Below are 27,966 nucleotides of genomic sequence, written 5' to 3' on the forward strand. Positions count from 1 at the left end.
CTCTATTTACTCAATATTCACATTGGTTTTAAGCCAAAATATCAAATTTCAGTTAGAAAATTATAGATAAATAATGAATGCCTGCTATGGAAAACACTCTCAAAATATTCATGTTGCATGCTTTCTTTCTTTCACTTTATCATATAGGCCAACAATGCAGATTATCCAAATCATTTTAATGAATGAAATCGCAAAGTTTCATTAAGGCATGGAAATGAATCTAAGCAGTTTACTTATTTTGTTAATTAAGAAAGTTCTATAATTAACATTTGTATGAGAAGCACAAATTAATGTGTATATTAAAATATGCTTTCCAGTTGTTAGATTTTTACAATATTATTGTACTTTGCACTGATCCTACTCCTCATCTATTTCCCAGATGAACTTCAAGGGAAAATCTTTCATCTTCCTTTGGAATATTCTGTCAAATCGTTCATTTTGCTCCACTGTCAAGTTATGTTTCCAGTCTCCAATGGTACCTGGTGGGACAAACACATGGACAGCCCTGGGTGAGGAGGTAGTACTGTTGGGGCAAAAGCTTCCTTCAATCCACTTTATTATCTTCACAAGGAGATAAATATCTATTTGTTTTCCATGGAATTTGATGCCTCACTTTTTCTTATACATGGCTGAGCTAAAAACACACTTAAGACACGGTAACACAGAAAATAGAGCTATAATCCACTTCCTTATCTTATACTTTCATTATCCACTACCAGTAATATAGAACTTTCTTAAGAAGGAAAAATAAAGCTAAATATGCAAAGAGATTAGAATATTTAAATGTATCTTACAAAGTTCCACACACCATACTTGGCAAACCACATCTATTATATCACATAATGTAGTTCTTAATGATACCCTTCAAAGTAAGTATTTTCTTCATCTTTAAAGTTGCAGAAAAAAAAAAAGAGAGAGACCCAAAGATTTTTAAGTAGAAGAGAGATCAAGATGGTGAGCAAAAAGAGTTGAACTTCACCTCTCCCCGAGAACATATCAAAAATCCACCTTCGTGTGGAAGAATTCTCATTGAAACATTGCTTCTCACTGATTCTTTCTCACAGAAAGAATTCTACCTAGAAACAGGCAGTCAGGCTCCTGGAAAACCAGGACTATCAGAAAGGTACACATGTAGCACATGGATGAAGGGAAGAAGGGTGATGAGGTCAGGACCTCTGACCCTTGGGAGAGACTCAGAGGAAAAGGGAGATCACGTGAGAAGATACGGGGGAGTGAACAGATTGAGACATGATCTGGGCGTCTCAGATGGGCTGGTTGGAAAACCATTGGGACAGTTAGAGAGGCTGGAGAACTCTGGGCCCCAGGATTCCAGCATAAAGTAGATAAACAACAAGGATACATTGTATGGCACAGGGAATTATAGCAATTACCTTGCAATAATTTATAATGGAGTATAACCTCCAAAAATTGTGAATCACTGTGCTGTACATGTATGATTGAGTAGCCATCATAGTCAGAAAAAGAGTCTGAAATGCAGTACTTGGATACAATCTCAAAAACAACAGAATGATCTCTGTTTATTTCCAATGCAAACCATTCAATATCACAGTAATCCAAGTCTATGCCCTGACCAGTAATGCTAAAGAAGCTGAAGCTGAACGGTTCTATGAAGACTTACAAGACCTTCTAGAACTAACACCCAAAATAAGATGTCTTTTGCATTATAGGGGACTGGAATGTAAAAAGTAGGAAGTCAAGAAATACCTGGAGTAACAGGCAAATTTGGCCTTGGAGTACATAATGAAGCAGAGCAAAAGCTAATAGAGTTTTGCCGAGAGAACACACTGGTCATGGCAAACACCCTCTTCCAACAACAGAAGAGAAGACTCTACACATGGACATCAGCAGATGGTCGACACTGAAATCAGATTGATTATATTTTTGCAGTCAAAGATGGAGGAGCTTTATACAGTCAGCAAAAACAAGACCGGGAGCTGACTCTGGCTCAGATCATGAACTCCTTATTGCCAAATTCAGACTAAAATTGAGGAAAGTAGGGAAAACCACTAGATGATTCAGGTATGACCTAAATAAAATCCCTTGTGTTATATAGTGGAAGGGACAAAGAGATTCAAGAGATTAGATCTGATAGACAGAGTGCCTGAAGAACTATGGATGGAGGTTCGTGACTTGTACAGGAGACAGGAATCAAGACCATCCCCAAGAAAAAGAAATGCAAAAAAGCAAAATGGCTGTCTGAGGAGGCCTTACAAATAGCTGTGAAAAAGAGATGCGAAAGGCAAAGGAGAAAAGGACAGATATACCTATTTGAAAATGCAGAGTTCCATAGAATAGCAAGGAGAGATAAGAAAGCCTTCTCCCTCAGTGATCAATACAGAGAAAGAGACGAAAACAATAGAATAGGAAACACTAGAGATCTCTTCAAGAAAATTAGAGATATCAAGGGAATATTTCATGCAAAGATGGGATCGATGAAGGACACAACTGGTATGGACCTAACAGAAGCAGAAGATATTAAGAAGAGGTGGCAAGAATACACAGAAGAACAAGACAAAAACTATCTTCATGATCCAGGTAATCACAATGGTGTGATCACTCACCTAGAGCCAGACATCCTAGAATGTGAAGTCAAGTGGGCCTTAGGAAACATCACTGTGAACAAAGCTAGTGGAGATGATGGAATTCCAGTTGAGCTATTTCAAATCCTAAAAGATGGTGCTGTGAAAGTGCTGCACTCAATAGGCCAGCAAACTGGGAAAACTCAGCAGTGGCCACAGGACTGGAAATGGTCAGTTTTTATTCTAATCCCAAAGAAAGGCAATGCCAAAGAATGCTCAACCTACCACAGAATTGCATTCATCTCACACGCTAGTAAAGTAATGCTCAAAATTCTCCAAGCTAGACTTCAACAGTATGTGAACTATGAACTTCCAAATGTTCAAGCTGGATTTAGAAAAGGAGAGGAACCAGAGATCAAATTGCCAAAATCCGTTGCATCACCAAAAAAGTAAGAGAGTTCCAGAAAAACATGTACTTCTGTTTTATTGACTATGCCAAAGCCTTTTACTATGTGGATCACAACAAACTGGAAAATCTTAAAAGAGATGAGAATACCAGACCAACTGACCTGTCTCTTGAGAAATCTGTATGTGAGTCAGGAAGCAGCAATTAGAACTAGACATGGAACAACAGACTGGTTTCAAATTGGGAAGAAGTATATCAAGGCTGTATACTGTCACTCTGCTTATTTAACTTATATGCAGAGTATATCATGCGGGAATTCTGGGCTGGAGGAAGCACAAGCTGGAATCAAGATTGCTGGGAGAAATATCAATAACCTCAGATACGCAGATGACACAACCCTTATGGCAGATAGCAAAGAAGAACTAAAGAGCCTCTTGAGGGTGAAAGAGAAGAGTGAAAAAGTTGGCTTCAAACTCAACATTCAGAAAACTAAGATCATGGCATCTGGTCCCATCACTTCATGGCAAATAGATGGGGAAACAGTGGAAACAGTGTCAGACTTTATTTTTTTGGGCTCCAAAATCACTTCAGGTCGTGCGTGCAACCATAAAATTAAGATACTTTCTCCTTGGAAGAAAAGTTATGACCAGCCTAGACAGCATTTTAAAAAGCAGAGACATTACTTTGCCAACAAAGGTCCATCTAGTTGGACTATAAAGAAAGCTGAGAGACAAAGAATTGATGCTTTTGAACTGTGGTGTTGGAGAAGACTCTTGAGAGTCCCTTGGATGGCACAGAGATCTATCCAGTCCATCCTAGAGGAAATCAGTCCTGAATATTCATTGGAAGAACTGATGTTGAAGCTGAAACTTCAATACTTTGGCCACCTGATGCGAAGAACCAACTCATTACAAAAGACCCTGATGCTGGGAAAGATGAAGGCAGGAGGAGAAGGGGATAGCAGAGAATGAGATGATTGGATGGCATCACTGACTCAATGGACAGGGGGTCTGAGTAAACTCCAGGAGTTGTTGATGGACAGGAAAGCCTGGCGTGGGCAGTCTGTGGGTCACAAAGAGTCAGACACAACTGAGCAACTGAACTGAACTGTGCTGTACAACTGAAACTAATATAATATTGTAAATAAACTGTACCCCGCCTGCCAGTGTAGGAGACACAGAGACTGGGGTTTGATCCCTGGGTCAGCAAGATCCCCTGGAGGAGGGCATGGCAAGCCACTCTAGTATTTTTGCCTGGAGCATCCCATGGAAAGAGGAACCATTACAAATAGATTTTCAAGTCATAAATTCAAGGAAAAGAGGGTGCCAAGGGCTGTCATTAATACAAAAGTTTCACTTGATAGAAGTTTGAAACCAACACTAATTCAATTATGTAATAAAGATGAATAAACTGGCATCTTTAGTTATCAGAATTTATTTTGTAAATATTATGGTCATTTGGCAGTAAGTTAGTTACATGGGCATGAGAAATGCTTTATATCAGATCTAGGTGAGCAATGAGAAGTGAAAACTGATAATAAATGGGACAAAGAGGAAGCAATGACTTTTTAAAATGTTGGTATCCATGGTAATTTTAATAAGATCTTTACATAATTAAAATTTAATCAGTCTATTGTCTTAGTGCTGTAATGAATATATTAGGATAAAATATGAGTCTAGTGATGTAGATAAGTGCAAATTATGCTTTAGAATAATGTACATTAAAAAGATGAAAAAATTGAAATTAAGGAGTATCAGGAGAAAATATATTTATTCTTGGCAACCCTAGGCAACTTAATGGAGCATAAAAAAAATTTATTCATATTGTTGGATGATAGAATTCATAGCAGATTGGGTTAATGAGGTATTAATCCACTTTTTACAATGAAGAATAATGAACTTGAGGGAAAAGTAATGATATAAAAATCCTTCTCCAAACAAAATACATAGTAACCTTCTGTCTAGAATGTTCTAAAGAGCAATAAGGTAAACCAAGAATTGGAGCTCTCCCGGACACATATCTTTTGCCTTTCGGTAAGACTTTTAAACAAATTTTAAAAAATAGGGTCATATGGTCTAGAAAGAAGGAACCTAATATTTATTAGTCAGGTACTGAAGTTCTGTTCTGTTTCCTGGGATAATTTTCAGGTTCATCTTAGTTAGGATCATTGATTCTCTGTTTGGCTTCAGTGGTGATTCTTGGAGAGACATGTTGCAGGCCACTTCTAACTTAATCTAGCAGCCAAGGACTCAAGACAAGTCTCAACACTTTTGCTTCTATTACCCACTTAACCCACCTTTGCGCAGGAAGTGTCCCTCGTTTATTCTCGTCCCGACTTCATTTTTCAGAATACTATCATAATTAGCTTGAGGATCAAGCTTCATGTTCTGAAATGTAGCCTGATTCACAACAGCATCCAGATCCTCTTCACTCAGTTCTTTCTCAAGAAAACTGCTGATTTTCAGCACAGAACTTCTGAGATCCTGAAAGAATCGTATGAGACACTGTTCATTCTATAAGGAACACCTGAGTTATAGCCCACCATCTTTACCACATTTTAGAAAACTGAGAGTGCTTGGGCTTTTTCCAAGTCCAAAGTTTGGCTAAGATCTGTAACATTCAATCTTTTAAACTGAGTGATGTTGTCAGCTTTGTTAGAGTTTCCTATCATTTGATTTTCTAAGGAGAGCTCAACTTCAGTCACTCATTCAAGCAACACTTTGAGACTTATTATATACACTTCAGAGGGCTCCCCAGGTGAAACTAGTGGTAAAGAACCTGCCTGCCAGTGCAGGAGACGTGTGAGACAGGGGTTCAATCCCTGGGTGGGGAAGATCCCCTGGAGGAGGGCATGGCAACCCACTCAGGTATTCTTGTCTGGAGAACCCCACAGACAGAGGAGCCTGGTGGGCTATAGCCCAGAGGGTTGCAAAGAGTCCAACACGACTGAAGTGACGGCGTGCACACATGCATGTATTTCAGAAACGACCAAGTTCTGCAGTGTGTTATCAGGTCAGAACATTCTCTCTGTGTTTGTGGTGTGTGTGCTCAGCCTCTCAGTCATGTCCAGCTCTTTGCACCCCCATGGATTGCAACCCACCAGCTCCTCTGTTCAGGGGATTTTCCAGACAAGAATAGCAGAGTGGGTTGCCATTACCTACTTCAGGGGATCTTCCTGACGCAGGGATCAAAATCGCATATCTTGCTTCTCTTACATTGGCAGGGAGATTCTCTATTGCTGTCACCATCTGGGAAGCCCCCGGGAGTCCATAATTCATAAGGGAATGAATAAAGCAACTAACTGAATACAAAGAAAAACCCATTTTGATGGCTTTCCTGGTGACTTCTACCAAATATTTAACAAAGTATTAACACCAATTCTCTTCATATTCTTCCAAAAAATTGAAGAGTATGAAAGATTTCCAAAAGCATTCATTTAAGCAAGAATTACTTTGGTACAAAAGCCAGAAAAACGGTGTAAGAAAAAGCTAAAGACCAAAAACACTTATGAAACATAGGGTGCAAAATTCCTCAACAAATTAATAACAAATTCAACAACATATTGAAAAGATTAAAAACCATAATAAAATTGGATTTACTCCTGGCATGCAAGGTAGTTCAAACTAAGAAAATTCTTTAGTGTAATATCACATAAACAGAATGAAGGGAAAGACCACATGATCACATCACTTATTGCAAAAATAGCATTTGACAATATCCAACATGTTTTCATGATTCAAAAACACTCAACAAATGAAGAATTAAAGGAAACTATCTCAACAAGAAAAAGCTCTATATAAAGTACCTACTGATAACATCACACTTAATGGTGAAAGACTCAAAGATTTTCTACTAAAATCAGGAACAAGGCAAAGATTCCTGTTCTGTCCACTTCAACACTTCTCCCCACTTTTCAACATAGTACTGGAAGTCCTAGCCAGAACAATTAGGAAAAAATAAACAAATATTAATAAAAGGCATCTAAATTGGAAAGGAAAATTGTTCACAGGAACATGATTTCATACCTAGAAAAATCCTAAAGATTCTACACACACACACACACAAAACCTTGCTAGAACTAATAAACAATTTGAGCAAAGTTGCAGGATACAAAGCCAACATGCAAAACTCATATTTCTATACACTAACAATGAACAATCCAAAGGCTAAAAGTGAAAGTGAAGTTGCTCAGTCCGACTCTTTGCAACCCCATGAACTGTAGCCTACCAGGCTCCTCCGTCCATGGGATTTTCCAGGCAATAATACTGGGGTGGGTTGCCATTTCCTTCTCCAAAAGGCTAAATTATAGCAAAATAATTCTAATTTCAATTGTTTCAAAACTGATAAGATACTAGGAATAAGCTTAATCAATGTGATGAAATATTTGTGTTCTGGAAAATATTTTAGAAAGTTGACTAGAACAACATCTCATGGTCATGAACTGGAAAATTTAATAATGTCAAGATGTTAATACCACCAAAAGTGATCCACAGATTCAGTGCAATCCCTATCAATATCCCATGATATTTTTACACATTAAAAAATTCATTGTAAAATTCAAATGGAATCTCAAGGGGCATTAGATATCCAATAGAGTCTTGAATGAGAATATCACATATAAAGGCATTAGACTTCCTCTTTCAAAGTTTACTACTCTTTCAAAGTCCTCAAAAAATTAAAGTCCATATCCAACAAGTCCACTTGTGGGCATACATGCAAAGAAATGAAGATGAGGATCAGATATGTACACTCATGGTAATAGCATTATTGCATTATTTACAATTGCCAGGAAGTGGAAGTCATCCATGTGTCTGTCAATGGATGAATGTACAAACAAAATACATAGATGCAATGAAATATCATTCACCCTTCAAAAGAAAGGCAATTCTGATATATTTTGCTATATGAATAAATTAGTAGATCCCAATTCATGAATAGAAATGAAGACCTTGGTGATTAAGTTTACTCACATATTATAGGCAGAAGAATAGAGTGACAGTGATATGGGAGTAGGGGCAGAAAAGAAGTAGTTATATAAATAAGGATAGCAGTTACTGCCCCCAAATAACCACTATCCTTATTTATATAACTACTTCTTTGATTTTGCTTATAATTTTATAATTTAGTTATGAATCTCCAAACAACATAGCTACTTCTGCCTTCATTTAAACTACATACTTCGATACACTTCACGAGTATCTAGAAAATGTTTCAACATTTTCTACAGTTGTATAGACACTATATAGTTAAGAATACCACCTTCACTCTGTGAGAAATCTTCAAAGTGCTTTGTGATCATCTATATGGACTTGTCAATTCCAATCAAAGAATAGGCATAAATTGTATTAGCTCAAATTATCAAAAAATATTCAAGGGAAGTAGTAGACAAAGAAGACCTCAAAATCTACATCAATATTGATGGTACTGAGCTACATAGGGATTCTGTTTTAGAAACGGCTTTAAGGCAGAAACTTGAGTTGACCAAATTCTATTTTCCTGAAGAGAGAAAGTTAAGAGTTTCTCCCCAAGATATGGTGAAAAAAATATTTGTTTGAAAGGCTGATGAAAAAACTAGACCAAAAATATATGAACAATGGGCAGCTTGGTGGAAGGTAAGATAAAATTGATACCTGGTGACAGTATACTGATGACAGAACAGACAAATACTCCAGGATTTTGCGTAGCTTACTCCGTGTCTTCTATATCCACATTTTCAGCAAAATCTGTTGTTTATGAATATATTTTTGTGATCACATTCTCATGGAACAGCTCAAATATAAACATAAGGAAGGGAACACATTTGCATTTTAAGATGATAACACAGGTTGAAGAATAGAGAATAAATGGAGATGGGCTGAGAATTGCAAGTAGACAAATCAGTTAGATGAGTTGCTATAGAAGCTAAGCAAAGATAATGGTGATCTGGACCATGGAAGGGGCAATATAGGTTGGTATGTTTGCGTTTTCCACAAAGGAATCAGAGACAGAATTCAGACATTAACTAGTGAAATTAAGAGGCAAGGGAGAAGGAGATATCAAGCATGAAGGCTAGTTTCTGACTTTGATCACGAGATAACGTATATTTCATGAGAGAACAGGCAACTTCTGTTGGGAGATGATAATTCTACTGGGGGCAGGATTTTTTGGAAGTTCAAATATTAGCTATAAAAATAGGTATATAGAAGACAGTTGCAATATATTAATACATGTGTCTGTGCCAGTGTTATACATCTGGGATTCATCAATTTCACCCCAACCCCTCCAACCCAGTTTACTCTACTGCACTCTATACTTCATGTAATTAGATTTGATGGATATTTTAAACTTTCATTTTCACTTGACTTCTCAGCCCTGACAGGTTAAAAAGCCTTAAAAAGGTTTCTTGACACACCTGCTTGGCTTCTGTCAGCACACACAACTTTTTTCTCCCTTCCTCTCTGAGAGTTTCTTTTCAGTGTCCTTCGTGGGCTCACCTTTTCTACCCAAAAGTTATGTTTTAAATTCTCTCAGAAATAGTATTCGTCCCCCTTGTTTTTCTCCCATACACTCTCTTTCTTTGTTTCTCTTTTCCTCCTCTTTTTCTGACCTTTTCCTCTTCACTCTCAATTTTAAGCATAATCATGGTTTCAACTGTAGTCTATATAGTGATGTCCAAATTAATATCATTGATAATTTTAGAGCAAACCTCTTTGAAATGTAGACCTGTATGTTCCCCTAATTTTCAAATATCTTCTTGGATACTTCTAAATCATCTTAAACTCCATATGTTAAAACAAATCTCACAATCTTCTCTTAGCTTTACCCTGCTTCGGTGTTCCTTAAACAGTAAATGAATTACATCATTGTCAACACAGGTATATGAGCCAGAATATAGAAAGCATCTTAATATTTCTCCCTTTTTCTTTTTTCCTGTATATAATCCCTTTCCTTTTGACTGTAAACACATGTGTTAAAACTCCGCAGTTTCTCCAGTCTCAGAGTGACCATTCTAACCCAAAGCGTTGCTGGTGTTCAGTGGGTTATCACGCTAGTATCTAACTAATTTGCCTGTATTCACTACCATCTTTTTCAATCCACAAAAGGGAATGATATTCTAAAAATATTAATTGCACTACATAACGCTCCTTCTTGTGATTTTTAAAAGACTTCTTACTGCCTTTAAGGTGAAAGAAATCACCATCATTTATTACAGTCTTTAAGCAGCTTGACTCTTACTGACCTCTCTTAATCTTTTAATACTTTCACTTTGCCTGTTCTTCTTCCTTCATTTTTCATCCACTTTAATGCGTCAGAAAATTTGCACATTCTCTTTCTCTGGCTTCCTTTTTCCACCTCTCTTTTTTGTTAATACATATTTATTAGCTTGCAGTTTTCAGGTTACTTTTTTTCAGAAAACACTGCCTATCACCTTTGATGATACCAGATCCTCTTCTATATACTTATATGAAATCAGCGGTTTTTCTTAATATTACTTATCATAGTTTTTAATTATTTATATTTGCTTGGGAATACCTGTCTTTCCTGTTAAATGACAAACTGTGCAAATAAAAGGTTCACTTCTCTTTTTCTCATAATTTACTGTCTGTCACATTTTAGGCATTCAATAATTTTTGATGAAATGAGTGAAGAAATGATGTCTTAGTGAATGAACATATCAATCACAGATTACAAAATAGTGAACTTAAACATTTTCTGTTTGGTTTTTGCAATATTTTAAGACACCTTTAATTGAATGACAAAGAATAAACATTATGAGATTATGCAGGAAAGCTGGTTTCAAAGTTTTCTTAAAAAACAAAACAGGAAGCGCTTGCATCACAGAGCACACATTCACCTCAGTTAATTAGCCCTGTTTTGGTAGCTCTTCACCTCTGTGGTGCCTACTGCCCTTTCTCTATTTTAAAGTATGAGTGCTCTACACAGTTGAGTATGCCTTTATTGTGACAGATGGTTATATGAAGAGGAATCAAAAATGAGGAGCGGGTACAGTGAGAAGAGAGCATTGAAGGCCAGTAATGAATGAGCTGCAGAAAATTAAACCCCTCCCCTCCAAGAAAAAAGTAACCCTGAAAAGTAGTTAGATACTGTCAACTACAAATTGACACTTGCCATCTACTTCTACAAGGATTAAATCATGAGCTGCTGCAGCTGCTGACCTTCAACACCCCCTGAAAAGAGTTCAGTTGGAGACCAGAAATGAGGCACTCTGTGCTCGGGGGAAAACTGGCAGGATAGGTCTTCAGGTAGTTAGATATTTTCAGGAGCTGATTTTATGAGCCCAGTTCTTATATCTTCTCATATCTAGAAAAGCACTAAAAATCCTGCATGACGACGACTGTTCCAGTGGATAGAAAAAGCTCCACAAGACTAGAAGAAACCTTCTGGGAAAACATGTGCTCGATTGCATGTATCCCCCTTCACCAAAATCACACATATACCAACCTTCCCTCCTGAGTCTTTGGAGCAGTTTCTAAGAGCTGTCTGAGGTGCTGTCTTCTGGGCTGCAGCCCTCATTTTGCCCCAAATAAAACTTAACTCACAGCTTTTTCATAGTGCATTTTTTAAGTCAACCACACAAAGATAAGTAGGAGAACGTGGTTCATTGAAACCTTAAGAAGGAATTTCTAAGAAAGAATTTAAGAATAACTTTCTTCTCTTACCTTCTTCATCTCCTCATACATCATGAACAGGATATTGAAGTCATGTCTATGCTCATACCAGCCTCTGATGTGATCAAACCAAAGGCTTCCTACCACTGTGGGAAAATTAATAAGTTAGCAGGTAAAGATGTCACACTTATTACATAACAAGCTATAGTCTGTCTTTTCTGTTCAAGAATCCTCAAAAGTCAAACCAAGCTCCAAACCACAGGACATCTATGCTATCTTTTAAAAAGTGGAGTTGTGGGAAACAGTTGCACCATTTTAATAGAAAACTGCTTTTGCAAGTTATTCTATGTTTGTAGGAAAGCAGCAATGCAGAGAAAAGAATCTTGAAGAACTAAATTCTTAGGTAAGAATTAAGATTAGTTTAAGAACTAAGATTCTGTTAACATCACTCCCTTCCTTCTTCTTCCTCCTTCACCTGAAAACATACATTTTTATTTCTCCTATTATTGTCGATTTAAAGATCTGTGGATAACAACTTTATTTACCTACAAACCAGCACATGAATATAAACTTCTAATGTGAGAAATCCCGGTTCCCACATTCCACAAATCGCTTGCATCAGTCTTTCTCAGTGCTGGAATGAGAATCCCACAGCTGCCAGATAAGGTCTACCCCAGGACCATCACAGAGCACAAAACAACATCTAGATTAGCTACTCTGGAATGAGCTTTGGATCTGGAATGACCTTTTCTGGTTCTATTATTCCCTGGTCAAAGTTTCTCTTATACACTGTATAGTCTTGACAATTCTCAGTTTAGGTGGTCCTAGTTAAAAAAAAAAAAAACCTATAGGGTGGCAAGTAGATATCCAATACCAACCACTTGTGTATATTGAGCATATTATGATTAGCCTTCTCTTCTCACTAAATATGTTCTCTTGGTTTGAGAATTTGGCTAAATGACAACGTGGCCTCATAAACATGTTGATTGATAAATAAATTCATAGTTACCTTTTCCATCTAGAAACTTTTCCATGAAATGTCCTATGCTATTTGAAGCTTCTAATTTAATCACCAAATTAGAAAAATGAAAATATGAGGTCAAAACATCCTTGGGGTTCCTGTAGACGTAAATTATCTGCAGAGGGAATAATGAAGAATTTGAACAATTCTGGGTTATCTTTACAGATTTTTTAATACCTACTTAGTATTTCATTATGTGAATGCAAAGTAATTTATTTTATCCAGGCTACTACTGACAGAAATTAACTTGTTCTCAAGGTTTTTTCTATCAAAAGGATCATGGCAATAAAATCTTAATTCTTATGAATTTTCACTTGTGTGAGCATATAGGACTAATTTCTAAAACTGAAATTATTTATTGTAAGGTTGATTAAGTTTGCAAATTACCATCTGTAAAAGATGTTCCATTTACCCTCTGTGAGCATTAAGTGATATTTGATATACAGACAAGGTAGCATTGGAGATCAGTGAGAAAAGGAAAATCTACCTAACAGATGATGTTGGGTAAATAATAATGCATGTTTAAAAAATGGATTTCTACTTCACACAATGTATAGAAACATATTTACCAAAGGATAAACGATTTAACTTTGAAAGCAAATTTTTAGAATCTAAAAAGATAAAGAACGTATTACTGACCTTGTGTAAAGAAACTATTTTTCAAACAGGAAAATATTCCCATACAGAAATACATAAAAATGGATCAATCAGACTCAATTAAAATAAGAATGCTGTTCATCAAAATGTACCAAAGCTTTACAAAAAGCAAGAAAATATAAGTGCAGCACAGATACCAATAACAGATTAGTATCTAGAATTATGTTCAAACTGTCATACAATTGCATTCATTTCACATGCTACCAAGGTAATGCTCAAAATCCTGCAATTAGGGTTCAGCAGTATGTGAACCAAGAACTTCCAGATGTACAAGCTGGATTCAGAAAAGGCAGAGAACCATACATGGAACGATAGATTGTTCAAAATTGAAAAGCAGTACATCAAGGCTGTGTGTTGTTACCCTGCTTATTTAACCTCTATGCAGAGTGCTTGTGTGCTAAGTCACTTCAGTCATGTCTGTCTCACTGCAACCCATGGACTGTAGCTCACCAGACTCCTCTGTTCATGGGATTCTCCAGGCAAGAATACTGGAGTGGGTTGTGAGCCCTCCTCCAGGGGATCGTCCCGACTCAGGGATCGAACCCACTCTTCTTATGTCTCCTGCATTGGCAGGTGGGTTCTTTACCACTAGCGCTACCTAGGAAGCCCTCTATGCAGAGTACATCATACAAAATGCCAGGCTGGATGAATCACAAACTGGAATCAAGATTGCTGGGAGAAATATCAACAACTTCAAATATGCAGATGATACCACTCTAATGGCAGCAAGCAAAGAGGAACTAAAGAGCCTTCTTGATGAGGGTGAAAGAGGAGAGTGAAAATGCTAGCTTAAAACTCAACATTCAAAAACTAAAATCATGACATCTAGTACCATCACTTCACAGCAAATAGCGGGGAAGAAGTGCAAACAGTGACAGATCTTATTTTCTTGGGCTCCAGAATCACTGTGGATGGTGTCTGCAGCCATGAAATTAAAATATGCTTGCTCCTTGGAAAGAAAGCTGTGACAAACCTAGACAGTGTAGAAAGCAGAGAGTTCACGTTGCTGACAAAGGTCCTTATAGTCAAAGCTGTGTTTTTCCCAGTAGTCATGTATGGATGGGAGAGTTGGACCATAAAGAAGGCTGAGCACCAAAGAATTGATGCTTTCCAATTGTGGTGCCGGAGAAGACCCTTGAGAGTCCCTTGGACTGCAAGGAGATCAAGCCAATCAATTCTAGAGGAAATAAACTCTGAACTCATCAGAAGCACTGATGCTGAAGCTGAAGGTACAATATGTTGGCCACTTGATGCAAAGAGCCTACTCATTGTGAAAGACCCCGATACTGAGAAAGATTCAAGGCAAAAGAGGAAGGAGGCGACAGAGGAGAAGATGATTGGCCAGCATCACTGACTCAATGGACATGAGTTTGAGTAACCTCCAGGAGATAGTATAGGACAGAGAAGCCTGGCATGCTGCAGTTCATGGGGTCCCACAGAGTCGGACATGACTTATAGACTGAATAACAACAACAACAACAAAATAAAACAAAAGATATGTATACAAATCTCTATGAAAAAGGTAACATAAAAAACCTGACAAAAATTATAATAATTTCACTGAATAAGAAATAACTGTGGGCAATAAACTTTTCAAAACCCGCTTAATTTCATTATTGATTAAATAAATGGAAATTAAGATCAATTTTAGATAGCATCTTATAATCACCAAATTGATAAAATTAGGAAATCCAATAGAAAAAAAATACTAAAAGAAAAATAAAAACTCATATTTTGTAGTTTTCACTGTTTATGCTGCAATAACTTTGTTTGAGAAAAATAGCATCATTTTATGAAGTTGAATATTTTTGTCCTTTGTGGCTTTGCAATTCTATTCTTGGGTGCTTAGGGAAGCTCATGCTGACGTGCACCACAGGACATGCTCAAGAATGTAATGTAACATGGCAAGTTCTAATAACAGAATAATGGAATAACCTAAGTATTCAATGAAGGAAGAGTGTGGGTCTCATAGAATTACTTACATAACATACAAAATTATACAGCAGTCAAAAATAATATTGAAAATAAAGAACAAGAAAAGACACATGTCAAATCCTCAGGGAAAGGGAAAACAATTGATAATGTATAGCTAAGTAGAATTTAAAGCCAAATATTTTAATAGGATGATAAAAAAATTGGTTCTAATGACCAATAGAATAGGAATCTGTATACTGCATTAATAGAAAAATGTTAATAGCACAATGTCTAGAAACTCTGTAAAGATTTCAATTTAGTAACAATCATGAAAATTTACACACTTATCTTCAGACATAAGCATAAAGGATTAACATAAAAAATTTATAAAATTATTTAGAAAAATTTATTTTATATGTTTGTGTTAGTATCCCAAGGTAGTTCAGATGATAAAGAATCTGCCTGCAAGGCAAGATACCTGGGTTTGATCCCTAGGCCAGGAAGATCCCCTGGACAAGGAATGGCTACCCATTCTAGTATTCGTGCCTGGAGAATTCCAGGAACAGAGGAGCCTGGCACGCTACAGTCCATGAGGCCACAAAGAGTTGGACACAGCTGAATGACTAACACTTTCAATTTCTGGTGCCCGAAGCAGAGAATATACATTATTTTCTCATGTAGTCATGGAATGTATTGAAAAATTGATCTACATGTAATTGGCCATAAAACTTCTTAATGAATTTCAAAACTTAGAATTCTTACTATACCATTACCTGATTCCATAATTACTCTTCCATAATATTAATTATCAACACTGAAAAACAATTTTAGTTTTATAAATATTTATAAACATTTTATTTGAAAATAAAAATTCTTCAGAATAATTTGAACCAATGAGAAAATAAAAATGAAAAGATAGGTTACTTTGATGCTAACAACATTATACCCATAGCAATGCTGAAATCGATATTCATCATTTTAAAATGTCCATATTTAACAAATAAATATTGGATACCACATGACAAAAATATTTTCAAACAAAATATGAGAAAAAGTTAAAATCAAAGCAAAAATCAATGAAGTGGAGAATATTAAATTATGTTTAAAAATTTTAGTTCTTTCTTTGCAGCAAAAAATATATATATATAATAAGAAAATGTCCATAGACTGAAAAATGTACAAAGGAAAGAACCTAAAAATTTTCACTGTTACTAATGAATGATAAGATGTAACCATAGAATTAGATAAATATTCATTAGTTTATGAAAGTATATGCTGCAGTTTTTTCCAAGTTTTGAAATATAGATGAAAGGATGATAATTTATTTTGAAAGTAAAATTATACTAATGATTTAGGGAAAGGTAAATAAATAAATTAAACTGAAAAAGGGAAAATGTTTTAGAACTATAGAGCTATGAGTATGAGACATATTGTAGTGGAATTTAATTAAATCTTCAAAATATTCTTCTTATTTGTAATTTTAAAATACTTGAAAAACTAACCAAATTTTAAAAGCTTCAAAATTTGTCTTACAAACTGACTTACAGTGATATTAAAATCAAATATCTTTCAATATCATAGAAAATTGTCTATTTTAAAAATAATTACAGAAAAAATTTCCTGAAAAAATAAATAAAACTCTTCTAGCAGAATGTTAATAAAATACAATAATATAAAAATGTAGATTTATCTCAGAAATAAATTCATAAATATCTAACCAATTTCTTTTTGCTTTAGTTTAAAGGTGGGAAAGAGGGAATGTTGTACTTATAGGGTGCCAAAAAAGGACTTTTAAGTGATTAGAACTGTTTGAAGAACAAAATTCAAATTTCAAGAGTACTGAGAAAGGGGGGGAAAGTATTTCTCAGCATTGTGTACCTCAAAATCATTGCAACAGAAAACAAAGTCAAGAAAAGTACACTAAAAAATGTCAGTCAAGGACATAATATTTCTCATCATCTCAATATGCTATTTTTCTTCTACAGATTTTTAAGTCCTGAAACAGAAAAGAAGGAGGTGCAAATATTGAAAAGCAGAGAAACATAGAATATATTATGATTTTAAAATAAAATGTATTTCAGAGAATATAGGGAAAATTAATAGAACAAATGAAGAGATTTGTGGAGCCAAATATAATAGTGTAACAAGATCAGTATCATTTACTTTATAACAGTAATAGCTAAATAGAGAAGGCAATAATGAAAACCAATTAATTACATATGTAAAATTTAAACCAAAAACTGGTAATCCAGGGGAAAAAAATGTAGGAAGTATACAAAGAGCATTACAACACTCGTGGTGGACAGAAATGTTTTTGTTTAGTTGCCTAGTCATGTCCAGCACTTTTGTGATCCGAGGGACTGCAGCCTGCCAGGCTTCTCTGTCCATGGGGATTCTCCAGGCAAGAATACTGGAGAGGTTTGTCATTTCCTTTTCCAGGGGATCTTCCCAACCCAGGTATATAACCCTCATCTGCTATTTCGCTGGCAGATTCTCTACCATTGAGCTGCCTGAGAAGCCCAGACATCTGATAAATAAAGAGCAATAGAATATTGCTGGATGGAAAACAGCAGTTGTTGGAAAAGAGCAATGATAATGGTTTTCTCAGACTTAATCTTATTTTATTAATGCTAATCAGTATCTAAATATTATTGGGAAATTAACGTATTAAAGAATATACTTCATGGGATTGTCCTTATCAGTTACATCATTCAAAACAGTGAAGAATGAATTTAGAGAAGAGCTAACACCTACCTTACTCAAACTCTTCCAGAAAATTGCAGAAGAAGGTAAACTTCCAAACTCATTCTATGAGGCCACCATCACCCTAATTCCAAAACCTGACAAAGATGCCACAAAAAAAGAAAACTACAGGCCAATATCACTGATGAACATAGATGCAAAAATCCTTAACAAAATTCTAGCAAACAGAATCCAACAACATATTAAAAAAATCATACACCACGATCAAGTGGGCTTTATCCCAGGAATGCAAGGATTCTTCAATATCCGCAAATCAATCAATGTAATACACCACATTAACAAATTGAAAGATAAAAACCATATGATTATCTCAATAGATGCAGAGAAAGCCTTTGACAAAATTCAACACTCATTTATGATTAAAACTCTCCAAAAAGCAGGAATAGAAGGAACATACCTCAACATAATAAAAGCTATATATGACAAACCCACAGCAAGCATCACCCTCAATGGTGAAAAATTGAAAGCATTTCCCCTGAAATCAGGAACAAGACAAGGGTGCCCACTCTCACCACTACTGTTCAACATAGTGTTGGAAGTTTTGGCCACAGCAATCAGAGCAGAAAAAGAAGTAAAAGGAATCCAGATAGGAAAAGAAGAAGTGAAACTCTCACTGTTTGCAGATGACATGATCTTCTATATAGAAAACCCTAAAGACTCTACGAGAAAATTACTAGAACTAATCAATGAATATAGTAAAGTTGCAGGATATAAAATTAACACACAGAAATCCCTTGCATTCCTATATACTAACAATGAAAAAACAGAAAGAGAAATTAAGGAAACAATACCATTCACCATTGCAACAAAAAGAATAAAATACTTAGGAGTATATCTACCTAAAGAAACAAAAGACCTATACATAGAAAACTATAAAACACTGATGAAAGAAATCAAAGAGGACACAAACAGATGGAGAAACATACCGTGTTCATGGATTGGAAGAATCAATATTGTCAAAATGGCTATTCTACCCAAAGCAATCTATAGATTCAATGCAATCCCTATCAAGCTACCAACGGTATTTTTCACAGAACTAGACCAAAGAATTTCACAATCTGTATGGAAATACAAAAAACCTCGAATAGCCAAAGTAATCTTGAAAAAGAAGAATGGAACTGGAGGAATCAACCTGCCTGACTTCAGACTCTACTACAAAGCCACAGTCATCAAGACAGTGTGGTACTGGCACAAAGACAGAAATATAGACCAATGGAACAGAATAGAAAGCCCAGAGATAAATCCACGAACCTATGGACACCTTATCTTTGACAAAGGAGGCAAGGATATACAATGGAAAAAAGACAACCTCTTTAACAAGTGGTGCTGGGAAAACTGGTCAACCACTTGCAAAAGAATGAAACTAGAACACTTTCTAACACCATACACAAAAATAAACTCAAAATGGATTAAAGATCTAAATGTAAGACCAGAAACTATAAAACTCCTAGAGGAGAACATAGGCAAAACACTCTCCGACATAAATCACAGCAAGATCCTCTATGACCCACCTCCCAGAATATTGGAAATAAAAGCAAAACTAAACAAATGGGATCTAATGAAACTTAAAAGCTTTTGCACTACAAAAGAAACTATAAGTAAGGTGAAAAGACAGCCGTCAGATTGGGAGAAAATAATAGCAAATGAAGAAACAGACAAAGGATTAATCTCAAAAATATACAAGCAACTCCTGCAGCTCAATTCCAGAAAAATAAATGACCCAATCAAAAAGTGGGCCAAAGAACTAAACAGACATTTCTCCAAAGAAGACATACAGATGGCTAACAAACACATGAAAAGGTGCTCAACATCACTCATTATTAGAGAAATGCAAATCAAAACCACAATGAGGTACCATTACACACCAGTCAGGATGGCTGCTATCCAAAAGTCTACAAGCAATAAATGCTGGAGAGGCTGTGGAGAAAAGGGAACCCTCTTACACTGTTGGTGGGAATGCAAACTAGTACAGCCACTATGGAAAACAGTGTGGAGATTCCTTAAAAAACTGGAAATAGAACTGTCATATGACCCAGCAATACCACTTCTGGGCATACACACTGAGGAAACCAGATCTGAAAGAGACACATGCACCCCAATGTTCATCGCAGCACTGTTTATAATAGCCAGGACATGGAAGCAACCTAGATGCCCATCAGCAGATGAATGGATAAGGAAGCTGTGGTACATATACACCATGGAATTTTACTCAGCCGTCAAAAAGAATTCATTTGAACCAGTCCTAATGAGATGGATGAAACTGGAGCCCCTTATACAGAGTGAAGTAAGCCAGAAAGATAAAGAACATTACAGCATACTAACACATATATATGGAATTTAGAAAGATGGTAACGATAACCCTATATGCAAAACAGGAAAAGAGACACAGAAATACAGAACAGACTTTTGAACTCTGTGGGAGAAGGTGAGGGTGGGATGTTTCAAAAGAACAGCATGTATACTATCTATGGTGAAACAGATCACCAGCCCAGGTGGGATGCATGAGACAAGTGCTCCGGCCTGGTGCACTGGGAAGACCCAGAGGAATCGGGTGGAGAGGGAGGTGGGAGGGGGTATCGGGATGGGGAATAAGTGTAAATCTATGGCTGATTCATATCAATGTATGACAAAACCCACTGAAATGTTGTGAAGTAATTAGCCTCCAACTAATAAAAAAATTTAAAAAAAAAATGATAGAATGATATCTGTTTGAAAAAAAAAAAAACAGTGAAGAATGGGCACATGTTAAATATATCTATTAATTTTGGGAATGAAGAATGAATAATCAGAAGATGGAAATATAGAAATAGTATATCAAAATGTAGACTTGAAAACAGTAGGGAAAGACTAAATGCTAAAAGCATATTGGATCAATTGGCCAATCCCATTGCAATTATTATGCAATAAGCATATTTTAAATCACCTGTGATATCCAATATAATTTATAATTAAATATAAAAAATAAAAACAGAGAGGAAAACTGGAAAGTATTTGCACAATCTTTCTGGCTGGGAAGTGTTTATTAACAAAACTCAACAGCAAGATACTATGAAGGAAAGACTGTTAGTTGGTTACATGAAATTAAAATCATTCAACAAGTTTAAAAGGTAAACTCTTAAGTAGAACAATTTTTACCCCATATAAATGCTTCAAGCAAACAGTAAATAAAGACAAATTTTAAGAAAGATAGGCAAAGGATATGAAGGATATTTCAAGGCCTAGAAATAAACAGAAAGGGGCTCAAATTTATTTTTAAAAAAAGGACTACAGTTACTCAAGAATAAGATCGTTCTTACCTAACACATTAGCAAAGATTTATAATTTCATTCTTTGGTGAGTGTGTAAAGAAAAAAACATTCTTATATGCTATTTGATGAAGTGTCAGTGATAGATTTTATAAGGCAAGTAGATAATACCTACCAACATTTAAAAATTTGGGCATCTAAAGCTGAAATTTTCACTTTTAGGGAAACACTCCATCAGAACAAAAAAAGTGTGAAGATCTACAAGACTGCTTATTGCAATACGGTACAGACATTTTCTAAAACTTAACCTGTTCATCAATTCACAATCATACATATTGTATATATAGTCATAGAATAAAATCCTACTAAATTGTTAAAGACAATAGAATTTTATGTGATGGCAAAATAATTTTTGCTATGTTTTGTAATTACACAGCACACAATGTGTGTGAGATCCCAATCCATGTATATAGTTACAATTTCAAATACAGCTTTAATGTGTTAAGTAATATTTTTATTTGGTGGGGTGTAGCAGGTACCAGGTCTTCCCTGGTAGGTCAGGTGGTAAAGAATCCACCTGCAGTGCAGGAGACCCTGGTTTGATTCCTGGGTCAGAAAAGTCCCCTGGAGAAGGGATAGGCTTCTCCAGCATTCATGGGCTTCCCTGTTGGTTCAGACTCTAAAGAATCCACCTGCAACATGGGAGACCTGGGTTCAATCTCTGGATTGGGAAGATCCTCTGGAGGAGAGCATGGCAACCCACTCACTCCAGTATTCTTGCCTGGAGAATCCCCATGGACAGAAGAATCTGATGGAATACAGTCCATGGGGTTGTGAAGAGTCAGACAGGACTGAGCAACTAAGAACAATATCAAAAAGATGGTAATCATCATATTAGAAGGAATGTGAATGAGTGGGTTTGGGAGGACATTATGTAAAGAAACTATTTTTGTTTGTTCAAAAGGTTCATGAGCTATTTGTGTGACTTACTTTAGCTTTTTTGTTCTTGAGACCTTTTGGTGCTAAATAGTATGGGAGGTGCGAGGTAAATAGGCGAGGGGATGGTCTCTTCTCATAGTCTATTTTGTGTAGATTGTATTCCAAGAAGGGGCTTCTATCAATTGTTTCCACAGTTTCAGTTCTGTTACGATGTCCCTCATAGTAAATCAAGCTTAATATCTGCTGAGTCCAGATGGTACCTGTAAAAATATATATCTTGTTTTCAACCTTGAATTAATTTTGAACAATAAATGTCAATAATAATGCCACCCATCTCAAATTTATTTGGAGCTTTTTCTTTCTTTTTACCACCCTAAAGATGTCAGTGAACTCGTCCAAGTTTTCTGTTTGTTTGTGTTTTACATTAAAATTATTAGAGATGATATCAAGGGCTTTTACTTCCTTTTTCACTCTGAAGAGCTGTGGGGGTTCTGATTCCGTAATAGCAGTGAAACTAATAGTAGTGAAACAGATTCATCCTTTGGCTCTTTCTGTTTCCCCTACTTCAAGTAAAGTCTGTTTCCAAAATTTTCTCTGACTAACTCTGTTTCCCTTTCCTTAGTCTCTTATCTTTTTTAAAAAATTAATATATTTATTCTAATTGGAGGCTAATTACTTTACAATATTGTAGTGGTTTTTGCCATACATTGACATGAGTCAGCCATGCGTGTCCATGTGTCCCCCATCCTGAGCCCCCTCTCCCACCTCCCTCCCCATCCTACTCCTTAGGGTTGTCCCAGGGCACCCGATTTGAGTGCTCGTTTCATGCATTGAACTTGGACTGGTCATCTATTTCACATATGGTAATATACATGTTTCAATGCTATTCTCTCAAAGCATCCCACCCTCGCCTTCTCCCACAGAGCCAAAGAGTCTGTTCTTTATATCTATCTCTTTTGCTGTCTTCCATATAGAAGCTTTGTCATTTAAAAGAATAGACAAACTAAGAGCTCAAGACCTCTTTCACTTTTTTTTTGCTTACTTATTATTTCTTGACAAAATACTTGGGGAAAAATTAACGATAAAGGAAAAACTAGATATAGACTTCAGTGTTTGAACTAAAGCTAGGCAAACTGAGATGCCACTGATAACTAAGGGAGGAAAAATAATCACCAATCAGAGGTGTTAATAGTTGTGCAGAGTGGAAGAAACCAGGAGTAAATGGATGTATTACTATTTCAGGGAAGTAAACAAGGTCATGAATTTCAAAGTAGACGGTAAAGGGAAGAGTTGGAGTATTTTCATAAAAATCAGGAATGCTTTTATTTCCATTGACTTAGATTCCAATGTGTCTTTGAGAACATTATTCACTTCATACAACATTGTTTCAGTGGCCCCGGTCATCTTATGTTCTAAACAGTGTAATATAAAAAATTGTCTGATATGAAAAATTGTGTCTGACTCTTTAGGACCCCATGGACTGTAGCCCACTAGGCTCCTCTGTCTATGGAATCCTCCAGGCAAGAATACTGGAGTGGGTAGTCATTCCTTTCTGTAGGGGATCTTGCCACCCCCAGAATCAAACCTGGGTCTCCTACATTGAGGGAGATTCTGTACCATCTAAGCTATCAGGGAAGCCCAATATATATATAAAAAAAATAAGTTGTAAAAATTTCATGTTGAGGACAATTTGTCCTAGAGAAATTTATTTTCTTGTTATATGGAAAGTGTTAGTTGCTCAACTGTGTCCAACTCTTTGTGACCCTCTGGACTATAGCCCACCTGGCTCCTCTGTTGATGGAATTCTCCATACAAGAATACTGGAGTAGGTTGCCATTTCCTTCTCCAAAGAATTTACCCAACCCAGGGACTGAACCCAGGTATCCTGCATTGCAAGCAGATTCTTTACCATCTGAGTTACTGGGGTTTCTTATTATATGGAAGTACAAAACAATTAGAGAACTTCGAAATCGTGAATTAGTTCTGACTGAGATACGCTCCTAACAAAAATCCTGCTTTTTTTTTCTTTTTTAATGTATATTTTTCATTCTCAGACCAAGGGCAGCATTTACTAAGTATCTCCTATTGACTTCCTATTTGGTTTTTTCATATGTGCTAACAGAGATGACAATATAAGCATTTCAAATGACCTTATAAGATAGAGATATGAGATTTGTTTAACTTTTCTTCTGATCCTAAATGGTTACCTAATTGTTGACTGGGCTACTGTCAAAGTCTGGATAAGAGTACATCTGTCCACATGTATTACCAAACCAGAGTGAAGAATGAAACAGGTGGCCACTCCTCAGACTTACCAGATTTGGGGTATGTAACGATGAAGACATCATCATCTCTAATTTCAAAGTCATCTAGATTTTCTAGAAAGTCAATATCAACCAAAGAACGTTCAAAATTATAGCCTTTAAATTTCAATAAATATGTGTCTTCATCACCCATAATTATCACCTACAAGTAAAAACAGATAGAATGCAATTAAAATTCTTAGTATTTACAATAATGAATAAGACTTCCTGAATTTTCAATATGGATCAACTTGTTTACCAGAGAAACCAGCTTACATACAGTATATCATTTAATTTCAGAGGAACCCTTTGTTTCTAGAGATATTGTTATTACCACTGTGTTAAAGATGGGGTAAGGAAGATACTAAGTTAAAGTGCTTGCCTTGAAGGCAATATTATCATGATTTCAAACATACAGGTGAGTAAATCAGCAAATGGCTCAAGGTGGCCCAGTTACCAGAGCTGCAAGATGTTGAGAGGGCAACAGGCAGAAAGGCCAGGGTCTCCAAATGGAGGAAATAGGCTGCAAGTGTCAGACATTTTTAATCTCTCTCTTAAGCAGCAGGAGGAAACAAACTACAAGTGTTAGATATTTCCCCCTTCTCTATCCAAATTCAAAAAGGAGTTTCTTTTAAAAAGAGATTTCTTTTAAAATTCTGTGTTGACATAAGGAGGACACCTGGTTCCATCTGAACTTAACTTTTCTCAAACCTTGAGCTAACCAATGCATTTTTCTTACGGAAATGTTTATCTTAAGCTATGTTAATGAACTATCTATTTATCCTAGACTCTGTCTTCAAGTCAGTTCTTGCCTAAGACTCAGAACTGACTTTGACAAACCAGTATATTTTACTCAAGCAAATGTTCTCTTAAGCCATGTTAATGAGACTGTATTTGCTTGGATACCTGCCTTTCTTCAAGATTCATGGCAATCATTTTATGGTCCAGGACAACTCACACTGTGCCAATGTTATCTCAGAATGCATGTTGTGGGTGAGGGACCTGGTGCTATTCTCTGAGTTTTGAGACGCTTCCTTTTTTTAATTAGCTGACTGCTAATAGCTATAAAACATACTGCTAAAGACTAGCAGGGGGGCACTCTTTCTGCCCCCTTCTGATGTCTGTGTCAGAAGCTTTCTCTATCTCTTTTATACTTTAATAAAACATTATTACACAAAAGTTCTGAACAATCAAACTTTGTCGCTGGCCCCGGATTGAATTCTCCTCTGGAGGCCAAGAATCCCAGCGTCTTTCACAGCTCAGCAACAACCTTTCAATTTGATGCCAGACAATTTGGCAACAGAGTCCATGGTCTTAAACATTTTATCATACAGTTTCCTATGATCTTATATGTTTACACTTTACATGCTTTTCATTGTTTTCGAAGTAGACATTTCTTTAATGAATGTACTTTTAACTTCTCTTTTTCTTCTGGAACATGAAGAATCTGCTATGCCTGAAAGAAGCTTTTGAGGTTCTTGGATCTGATATGCTCTTTCAAATGAATTGTGGTATATGTTCTGTGGGAGAAATACCAATTGGATTTACATTGGAAATATTCCTTCATATAGTTGCAAGATACTATTTGGTAATTATTGTATTTTCCAACAGAAGTTTTGTTTTGCTTTTTGAATCAGAATTCTGAAATAAGTCTAAAAAAGAAAATGGCAAAAATTGGAAGCAGTCTAAAGATGCATCTTCAAAAATCATACCTGCCAAACATTTCTTCATTAGCTCCAAAAGAGAAATCTATTCTATTTTTAAATCCATATCTAAGACTTTACTATTAATAATTATTTTTGTCAGACAGTAAGATTTGCTGATGGGTCTGGGTGAGGAAAGGACAGGGCCCTTGTCCAGTGGCCCTTTATTAGGAAGAAATCTATTCCTAATTGTTAAATAGATGAGGGAATCCAAGAAGTTCTAATAATATTATATTTAGAGCCAGCATATATTTCAGTTATGTACTTTTTAAAAATTTCTGTGCACACCAAGAAAATGAATTTGTTAAAAATTTTGCAAATATCACTTAATCACAAAGAAACATTTAATCCGTTCAGACAATCAAACTCATTTGATCACTGCTGTTGTTGTTTAGTCACTAAGTGGTATCTGACTCTTTTGTGACCCAATGGACTATAGTCTGCCAGGCTCCTCTGTCTATGAGGTTTTTCAGGCAAGGATTCTGGAGTGTGTGGCCATTTTCTTCTCCAAGGGATATTCCCAACCCAGGGATTGAACCTGCATCTCCTGCATTGCATGCAGATTCTTTACACTGAACCACCTGAGAAAGACCGCCTTATCATTAAAGGGAGATAAAAGTTAGGCTTAGTTTTCTAAGGAAGAGTATTAGAATCACCTGGGAGTCTGGACAAGCTTTCATATTGTAGGCCCTATTTCAGACTGGCAGAATCAGAATTTCTGGGGAGTGTGACTTGGAAATCTGCATTTTAACAAACTAGCCTTTCCAAAAATGACAATCAAAATAATGTTAATTCACTATCTTTGTTTCAATTGATGTTTTATCTCAACTTTCAGAGAAGCCTTTGGGGCATGCTGTTCTGCAGTGCAGGAGATGTTTGTTCAAACAATGGGTGGGGAAGATCACCTGGAGAAGAAATGGCAACCCACTCCAGCATTCTTGCCTGGGAAATCCCATAGAAAGAGAAGCCTGGTGCATTATAGTCCATGGGGTCACAAAAGAGTGGGACAAGCCTTGGTAAGTAAACAACAGCAACAATTTACCTCTCAATTGAAGATTCAGTTAGAGTTTTACCAACCTGCTAGTAGTTCTCACTCAAGTTGCAGTCCACAGAACCTCAGCTATTGAGGACCAAGAACAGAATAGATGATAACCTGCAAAGAATGGTTTCAATATCTGTAGAGCTATTTTGACATGGCATCACAAAGTTTCCATGAAAAACCTTGGAGAATTCATACTGTGGAGTGTGGTGTGGCAGCATTTTTTCTGTATAACATGGACAAATGCAGAAGTTCACAAATAGAAACTATAGTTGAAATGCAAGCAAAGATGATAATGAGTCAATATCACAAACCACCTGACACCCCACAATGCCCCAAACAACCACTTAGAAAACACAGATTCCAGGCACTGAATGCTAAGAAAAGTTGAAAGCATATCAGGCAGTCCACACAAACCTTCTGAATACCACTTCTTTGCTATTAATAGTTCAGTCTGTTTTGCACAGCTTTAAGAGAAAATCATGAGTTGTTTGTCACAGATGCAAGAGAAGAGTTGGTTATGGGGTGGATTCATACAGGAACTCAGCATTGGCAAGACTTGTATATACCTTCATGATGAATATAGGAAAAAGTGAGAGTAGAGAGAAAGGACATCTTGTTTCTCCTTATTCTTGCACTGAAGTTTAAAATAAAAGGAGAGGGGAAAATACCCAGAAAACTGAGGAGAAAAAATTAAATGTGTTTGTGTCCTGAAAAGAGGGTAAGGCTTGAAAGAGCCTAAGTCTTCCCTGTTACTACTCACTGTTAGAGGTGAACTGATGAAGCAGGATTCCCTCTGATACAGCCTTAGGGGTGTTAGGGATTGA

At 36.2% G+C, this 27,966-nt stretch overlaps 1 protein-coding gene across 2 annotated transcripts; it reads right to left on the reverse strand.

The window, feature by feature from the left end:
• Positions 1 to 159: 159 nt before the first annotated feature.
• Positions 160 to 27,966, reverse strand: LOC122685595 (amine sulfotransferase-like). 2 transcript variants are annotated; one of them, XM_043890503.1, is made up of 8 exons: positions 27,903 to 27,953; positions 27,178 to 27,253; positions 24,410 to 24,560; positions 22,146 to 22,354; positions 12,565 to 12,691; positions 11,607 to 11,701; positions 5,243 to 5,429; positions 160 to 479 (listed from the first exon to the last, which is right to left on the reverse strand). In XM_043890503.1, the coding sequence occupies exons 3-8, from the start codon at positions 24,549 to 24,551 to the stop codon at positions 358 to 360; spliced, it is 882 nt and encodes a 293-aa protein (XP_043746438.1). In that variant the 5' UTR covers positions 24,552 to 24,560; positions 27,178 to 27,253; positions 27,903 to 27,953; the 3' UTR covers positions 160 to 357. The 2 variants fall into 2 exon arrangements, with proteins under 2 accessions (XP_043746438.1, XP_043746439.1); XM_043890504.1 differs by lacking the exon at positions 27,178 to 27,253 and having other exon boundaries at positions 27,903 to 27,966.

The sequence above is a fragment of the Cervus elaphus genome, chromosome 28 (assembly GCF_910594005.1).
Source record: "Cervus elaphus chromosome 28, mCerEla1.1, whole genome shotgun sequence".
Classification (NCBI taxonomy): domain Eukaryota; kingdom Metazoa; phylum Chordata; class Mammalia; order Artiodactyla; family Cervidae; genus Cervus; species Cervus elaphus.